Here is an 8,693-nt window from a genome sequence, read left to right on the forward strand (position 1 = left end):
GCAGTATGGCTGCAGACATGAATATAGGAACAAAGAAATGCACAGGTGAAAAGCTTGGAGAAGTGCTCCCTCTGGTTGGGAAGAAGAAAAAGGATAAACTCAACAGGCAAGGGAGGCTTTGACTGGGTTCTGTGTTCACCAGTTGTATGGGGAGCGCTATGAAGAGGCAGGGAAAGGTGCGAGAGATGGAAAGGAAGAATGGTCAGACCTTGGACACACATTGGGTTTCCACAGTTCTCTACTTCAGTCTAGCTGTATGTGGGTTTCTCCACAAAAGGCTCCAGTCAGGTGTCTGAACCTAAAGACATCTCCATTTTCCTTTCAGCAACTCATTCTTTCTTGTTTCTACTCCAGAAGATGGGTCCAAAGCCCATCTTCAGTCTCTCCAACTGCACAGCCCTTTCTACAACTCTTGTCTCGCACCATTAGCTGAAAGGTCTGTAACAAGACAGGAGTTCACCAAAATGTTAGAGAAAAATGCATTTGATGGTTTAAAACAGTGCCTTGCTGAAATACTTGAACCTGGTCTATGAAAAGTTAATATAAACCCTGAAAGCAAGCTTCCTGCCAATCCAGAACACTTGATGTGCAAGCCGCATGCGTTTTATTTTGTAACAGATTGCTTTCTCCTGTTGATTCTGTAAAAGCAACACTCACAGATCCACGTGACTCACTATGCTCTACACAGCTCAGCTCACATTTAGAAGGCATTACCAGAAAACCATACCCATAGGAAGCAAGAAATCAAGCTGTCCAAAAGATCAACAGTGACATAACTGCTCCGGGAAATCCAATAGATGTGTGGTAGTTAGGCTGCAGAAGAAAAGCCAGGTTTGCCCCAGGCATTCTCAGGGTAGGAACTTCCTCCTTCAGTGGGAGAAACTGCCCAGAAAGGCAGAAGAAGCACAATTTACATACACAGCCAGATAATCTGCCACAAATCTTAGTCATAGCCTGTTGACTTGAGACACCCTGGGAAATCCCTGTTGCATGGAAGCCAATAAAAGTTAAAATCACATTTCTCCTCTTGCATTTTTATTCTGTGTGGTTAGCAAAGAGACATTTCTGCTACTGAGAACATGTTATTTTCTATCATGAGTTAACAGAGACTTACGGTTTTCAAAGTCTGGGCGCTCTCATCCTAAAAGGCACCACAAGAGATTTTCTTCTTTTTTTTTCTTTTTCTTTCTGCCCTACAAGACTCTGAGTAAGACAGCTTGCTCGTCTTCCCCAGGCATGGCTGGACTGAATGCAGCAGGATCTTACATGGAGCATGTGGAGGTAAGAACATGCATCATGCTTAGGTGGCCACCCAGAACCAAGAACACAATGGTGGATTGTGTGATGATTAAGACCCGCTCTGTATTTTAATCAGTATTATTTGACATACAAAAGGTCACTGGCGACCATTGCCCTGCCTTTGAACTCACTGGGACAGGCTGCTTCCATTGATCGACAGACTCACATCTGCACAGATTCCTCTCCCTCTGCGGTGTACTTTACATTTTCTTCTCGTGAAGAAGAGTTTAAATTGGTGTAAAATTTAAGAAGAATATTGTAAACATGTGTCTAGAAATAGAACATTTAGCAGTAAATGACTTTAATTATTAATATCTTCAGTTGATGCTATTTTATTTAGTTACTACAATAACATTCACTATTTCCATGACTTAATTATTGCACCTTCTTAATGTTTTATTGTATTTTTATTGGTTTATTTTGAATCTGTGAATACACATCTGCCATGGAGTGACTGTAGAGGCCACAGGACCACCTGCCAGGCTCAGTCCACTTCTTCTCCTGTGTGGGACTGAGGGAACGAACTTAATGATTTGTCTTAGTGGCCTGTGCTATCAGCCACTGAGCTAACTTACTGGATTTTCCTATGTTTCTTTTAAACAGATAACCAAAATATGTTGAGAAACTAAATAAAATCCACCTATTCCTTTAGATATTTAATTTATTATGTTACAACTTAAACATCTTAGCAGTTGACTCGGATATTTTGATAGGGGAAGAAATTCCTTGATATTTTCAACACAGACTGCATTTTGCAGAATAATAATAATAAGGAATTGTTTAGAAGGAATAATTGTTTCAGTAGAAGGCCCTTCCTAGAACCTAATGACTAAATATCTTTGCATATACTGTGATAACCCATGCCCTTGTTAGCAACCAAAATGAATAACAAATACACACAAGAACTTACTCCAAACATGAATTCCTTTGTGCTTGATTGACTCTGATTGGTTTTAACTTGTACCCAAGGCGTACAAGTTATGGTACAATCCCGATGAACCTCTCTAGAAATGTCTGGTGATGCGTGTCATCCACAAATTCTTCCTAGCCTACATGTTAGCTATCATCTCCTTTCAATGACCCCTTTTAACACTGTTGTTTGAGAATCTTGTCAGCTAGTATTCCTATGGTTACAAGTAAGTTTTCTTAAATATTTAGTACAGAAAACTTACTTATAAAATTTCAGAGTCATTGTGTTTTACAGTTTTTGCATAGAGAACATTATGGGGATAGAGGATGCATGGAACAACAGGAGCAAGACTCTGCAAATACTTGCTACTTAAAAAATTTTGCATCACAAGCAGAACAGTTTTAGAGGACCTAAAGTTTCCATTTTCAACTATGATGTTGGATGTTAGGAAACATGTTAGCAGTGAATATCATTGACTAGAATAGTGTTCAGAGTGCTTTACATGTCACAGGCTCCCCTATGATGTTGTCATGCCCTTGGGGAGAATCACTAGTTTAGAATCAACTTCAGGGCACCTCTGCCTTGCTAAGCGCAAAACATGTGGGTAAGACGAGCCTATAGGACTTTCCAGATCAAGGACATTTCATGCCTTACAGCACTAATCAGAATGGGTCCAGTTTCTTGGACTCACCCCCAAAAGAGAAAGTTCAAGTATATTGCCTGGCATTGCTGCCACCTAGGTTTTGATGTCACACTTCAGATTTAGCCAAATGCTTCCTGAGGTAATAAGCTTGTGTATTGACCAACAGAAGATTGCCCATAAAATGTGGCCTGATGATAAGACAACTCTAAAGTAAGAGAAGTTTAAAAACAAACAACAGCATCCATTCTGTGCAAGACACCATCAAATCCTGAAACACTGAGACACAGATAAGTCAGAAAACTAGTTTTATAAATTGTTTCCAATGAAAGAAGACCTTGAAATCCTCTGAGCACTTTTGGTGAGGACCAGTAAGTCTGGACAAGGTGCTTAGTTCTTCATGAATGGCTTTTGGGATTGAGGTTCATGGTAACTGCTGTGCCTGAAACTGCATAGGATTCAGGTCTGCTCTGATTACCCAGCTCACTGAATTACTTCGTGACCTGGATGGGGTGCACATAGACTACCAAGGTACAGCAATGAGGTAGTCTTTTCTGTGAACTTTCCTGAAGGTGGTCCATTTGCTAGATGGTGGCAGTTTCTAGAACTTCAGTCCCTTTTTTGAATAATTATCTCAATCCATAGGTGGAAAGTAACTGAAGACAAAGGCTATTTATTAGTTGTCATTATGCCATAATTTATTACTGATCTAAACTGGTATTCTAATGCCCTGCCCCAAAAGGCTAGCCAAAATACATAGAGCCTGATAATTTCTACCCAATTCTACAACATATTTGTGCTATGGCCATAGAGGTAGTAAATTTATTCACAATTTGTAATTATTTTGATGCATTTTAACTGTATGTATTAGACTTGCTAATTTATAATTTATTGGTGAACCGTTTTAGTAATTAATTAAAATAAATGAATAGTAAATAGTGTATTAGGTCAGTACAATAGCTTGTCACTATGATGAGAAGTTTGTGTATTGAGTGCTGGGAATCAAACTCAGGGCCTTGTGCATGCTAAGCACATGCTGTATCACAAAAACACATATCTCCAACCCCTATATCAAATAATTTTCTTTTTTACAAAACACAAGATTTGGCTAAATGCATGAGGTTTTTGAAGAACAGAACCAACTTCTTCTCTTTATTTTATAGGCTGCTTAATCTCAATCTTTTGTTTTCTTTTATTAAAGTGTGCTCCATCAAGAAGAAAGGACTCGACAAATTCTCTTGAACAAAAGATCAGGCACTTGGAAAAACAGAGGCAAGAGGTAATGTGAAACATTGGATAAAGTCACATAGCCATGTGCTAAGCCTGAGAATAAACCAAGATGCCCTTAATTTCTTTTATCTCTGTCATTAAACACAGTGTTTATCTCCATAATACTGGACTACACTATTTCTTGAAATAAAAACTTTTAGAAATCATGGTTTGCACTATGTTGAATGAAAAAGTGTTGATGTCATTAATATGGCAGTTATAACCCGTCTTTTCCAATTGTTGATGTCCTTACCAATTGCATCATAGACTCTTATGGACTATGACCTTGCAAACTGATATATGATGAGATTTGAACTGTTTAAAGCTTGTGCATAGTGGATTTAAGTTCAGTGACTTCCTGAGTTAAGCACCTAAATGAGTGTGGGTTATAAAACAATGTCTTCCAGGCTGGAGAGATAGCGCTGTAGTAAAAATACTTGTTACTATTGCAGAAGACCCAGGTCAGTTCCTGGCACCCACATGATGGTTTGTGTCATCTGTAACTCCAATTCCAGATCCTATATCTTCTTCTGACCTCTGAGGACACCGGGCATACATGCAGTTCACATACATGTAGGCCAAACACCCAAACATATATAATAAAATTAAAGATTAATCTTCAATAGAAAGCACATAAATGACATAAGAAGAAAGGTGATTTCTGAGGTGGGAATTAGCAGATGCTGTTAGATGCACCATGGCTGTGTTCTGGGTCTAATGGGTGCTTGAACTCCTTCCCCTTCTCAACAAATTACTATGCATGGCTCCCACTAGGAGAATAAGCTTGGCTCTCCTGTGAGGAGCCCATACCCACACTTTGCAGTTTGCCTTTTTCTTTTTCTGAGCGTTTCTCTTCCTATTAACTCCCTGTTTAAGTCTAACTTCCTTTTCGGGTAACTCCAGTTCTTACTGACTTACTCTGAACTCTTTTCTGTGGTGAAATCAAACATCTGGTTTCCCCTGTGTGGTGGTCCCTACAAGCGAAGGGAACATCTCAAGATCTATGTAGTAATGCTGGACTGTATCTCTCACAGCACCTCTGATGGCCATTTCGATGGACACATTTTCTTATTTTCATAACGGGTTGATGAATAAAGATTTATTAAGTGTTTGATCATGTCTTGACAAGTCAGTTGAGGCATTTATTAGAAAATCTCAACTCTTCTTCTTTTAGTTTTCATCTTTGTTTAACTCATCCAGAGTCTGATGAAACTCTCTATTTTTGTAAGAATTATTATATGAAGTTTCTCTTTCCATATTCTCCTGTTTGTTTACTATGGCTATTAGAATGAATTCTTGTGACAACTTTTTCAAAGAATTTATAGGACCACATGGGGTGTGTCCACCCGCGGAGACGGTGGGACTGATCTAATGGGAGCTTACCAAGGCCAGCTGGACTGGGACTGATGGAGCATGTGATCAAATCAGACTCTCTGAATGTGACTGACAATGAGGGCTGACTGAGAAGCCAAGGACAATGGCACTGGGTTTTGATTCTACTTCATGTACTGGCTTTGTGGGAGCCTAGTCTGTTTGGATGCACACCTTCTCAGACCTGGATGGAGGAGGAGGACCTTGGAATTCCCACAGGGCAGGGCACCCTGACTTCTCTTAGGACTGGAGAGGGAGAGGGAGGGGGAGGGAAATGGGAGGAGGGGAGGATGTGGAAATTTTTAATAAATAAATAAATTTTAAAAATATGCAATAAACATTAATGAAATTTTTTAAAAAAATGAATGTATGTTTAAGTCCAAACTCAACTAATTGGCAGTCATTTACTTGCAGTGGCATGCTTTAGGATGTAAATATTTTTTAAATCTTTAATTTTATGATTATTTACTTGCTTCATTTTATTTATTTTTATATTAGGTGCATTGGTGCTTTGCTTGCATGTATGTATGTCTGTGTGAAGGTGTCAGGTACCCTGGAACTGGAACAGACTCAAGTTTAAACGCACAGAATTGCATGCCCCCCCACATCCATCTAGTTTGATAAGAAAGGTTACAGGATGGCCCTCTGAGAGCCCTGAATGGACTGTACTCTGATAAAAATAAGCAGTAGCTCATAAAGTTTGCACAGAAGAGGCTAAGTCATACACTGTACTGTAAATGGAATTTCTAGGGGGATTACTAGACAATCGTGGACTTACAGCAGGAAAAGAGGACAGCCATTGAAACTCGGGCCTTGAGCTGTTTTAACAATCTGACTCAAAACCTGTCTGTGTTATAGGAAATGTGTCTTTATATAGACTCCTTACAGTAAACATTGGAGGTCTTGACTTAGCCTAGCTGATGAGAAAGAGACTTCCACCCGACTCTGGGGTAAAGGGCTCCTCTCCACACATCCTTAAAATTTTCTCTTTATCATCATCATCATCATCATCATCATCATCATCATCATCATCATCATCATCGTAATTTATGCCCTGGCAATGCTTAAGGAACCCGTTTATGGCAGTTCTCCAGTTATTCCTACTCTGGGCAGTGCTAGGCGCTTGTGTTATTGTCATACCCAAGCTTCCACAGTCTTCCTTTATGCAGTCTATCCAGCATTTTTTTTGGAACTTCCTCTTTGCTTTCTCTCTCTTTAACCTGCCCCAAAATCATGCCAGCCCAACTAGAACTTGCTAGGAGAGTTGCCTTCATCCATGACTTCTAAAATCTCATTAAGCTCAAACTATGATTTCGCATTTCCTAAACTTTCAAATGGATGGAAATGTTTTGTTGAAATGCCAAATTTTAATAATTTCAGCTCCTGGAAGTCAATCAACAATGGGACCAGCAGTTCCGAAATATGAAAGGGTTATACGAAAGAAAGGTAAGACACTCTTCATGTGGGACTTTCTTTAATCTTGATAGTAGGGTCCCAAGAGATTTTTGTGGATCCCTACCTATGACAAATGAGGGGCAGAGTTCCACCATAATATTTGGCCTCTTGCACTGAGGATGGATACAATGTCAGTAAGCTGTTGGAATGTAGCCTTGGTTCCATCCAAGAGTTCCTGTGAGCACTCCCAGCTCTGAGTTGTTACTGAGGCTGAGGTCAGGTCAGGAAAAAGTCCATCAGAGAATCAGCTGGCTTCCATCCATAGAGAAACAGTGGTAACAGCCAGGATGAAAAGGGGATGCCCCCTTCTGCTTTCTTTAAAGCGTGTGGAGAAGCTTTTTAACCAGAAAGAAACCTTTGGGGGAAGTTTTAATAGGTTAAAGTTGTTATATTATTTGAAAGCATTCCATTTTCAAAAAGACAGAAGAGAGAAAGTAAATTCCCCTAAATAAATTCAAAAGGAAGAAAACTGACCACAGTAACGCAAAGTGCTTGCATTTTCTTCCTCATCTGATACTCAGAATTAAATTTAGAAGCAGGAAGATAGTGTCCCACTTCAGTAAGTCTGGACCTATACATTCTGAACCAGTCTGTGGCTACAAATTTTCATGACAGTGTTCCCAGAAAAAATGTTTCCACAGCATCCCAGGGCAGCCAGTAAATCCGGAGAAAAGAACAAATTGGAGGAAGCGCCATGTCCAAGGTTCTAGCACAGGGCTCTAATTTGTCAAGAGGAAGAACCACAGATACCCTGGCAAGATTGCCCTGTGTAGAGGGCTCTACTCATTTCCTGACCACCAGCAACTTTGTCTTGCCCCCTGCCTCTCAGAGGCCAGGTACAAAGAGCCCACCAGTCTGCTCTCTGGCTCCTTCATCCTTTGGAAGTAAGGGTCAGTTGGAGAAAGGAGGGACGAGTAGGAATCCTCCGTTTGGGAGGAAAGTGTGTGCTTTTGTGTAGAGCAAGCCTCCTCTGCTGATGTGTTTTAGGGAAGAGCTCTTCCTTGGGGGACTTCCTGGACAGGGTGGGGTGGGGCGCCTCTATTCCCAAGTGCACTGGGCTTGACCGTGGTGTAATTGTCTCCCTTCCATGATCCCCTAAGGTCCTGGAGCTGCAAAAGAGATTGGCGGCCACAGAAGATATCCACACCACAGAGAAGGAACAGAAACAAAGTGCGGCAGAGGGCGACAGGCAGCTAGAGGTGGGTGGCCAGCGACTGGCCTCTAGTTGAGCAAGATAAGAGTGGTGAAAAACAGCGCTCTAAGGAGCCACGCGCAGGCTCAGAGCACGGAGGTGGGTGGGTGGGTGAAGTGTGCATTGCCATCAGTGGCTAGGAAATTGGAAACCGATTGGGTAAGCACCTTCCAGGGCTTTACAGCCTCTCTTGTGAGTGACTTCCTTTTATTGCTAGGGTAAAAGTCCCACTATGTCCCCCAGAAGTGCGACCTTTCTTGCCTAGAATTGACTTCTTGCCCAGGCTGGCCTTGAACCTGCTGTTCTCCAGCCTAAGCGTCCCAAGTGCTGGAATGGCAGAAGTTCTTCCCCACACCCGGGTACACAGAACACTTTAAAAACCACTTCACATTCATTATCTCATTCAATATCCAAAGCCCAGCCTTGAACAGGTCAGCACTAAGAGCACGGGGTCCTGAACCGAGGCTCTAGGCAGCAAGGGTGAGCAGGGACAATGAGAGGGGTTTCTTGTGGTGCAGGCTTTTTCCTCAGGAGCTGGACTTTATGACATATATATA

General features: G+C 41.1%; 1 protein-coding gene across 1 annotated transcript in view; it reads left to right on the forward strand.

The window, feature by feature from the left end:
• The first annotated feature begins 1,057 nt into the window (after window positions 1-1,057).
• Window positions 1,058-8,693, forward strand: part of Tnip3 (TNFAIP3 interacting protein 3) — a 40,298-nt gene continuing 32,662 nt past the window's right edge. The window contains exons 1-4 of the mRNA XM_050162318.1: window positions 1,058-1,281; window positions 4,051-4,128; window positions 6,870-6,935; window positions 8,045-8,143. Coding sequence (XP_050018275.1) covers window positions 1,237-1,281; window positions 4,051-4,128; window positions 6,870-6,935; window positions 8,045-8,143 — 288 coding nt within the window. The 5' untranslated portion in view covers window positions 1,058-1,236. The remainder of the gene's footprint in view (window positions 1,282-4,050; window positions 4,129-6,869; window positions 6,936-8,044; window positions 8,144-8,693) is intronic.

The sequence above is a fragment of the Alexandromys fortis genome, unplaced genomic scaffold, assembly GCF_014885135.2.
Source record: "Alexandromys fortis isolate MF-2015 unplaced genomic scaffold, M_Fortis_MF-2015_v1.1 scaffold_117, whole genome shotgun sequence".
Classification (NCBI taxonomy): Eukaryota; Metazoa; Chordata; class Mammalia; order Rodentia; family Cricetidae; genus Alexandromys; species Alexandromys fortis.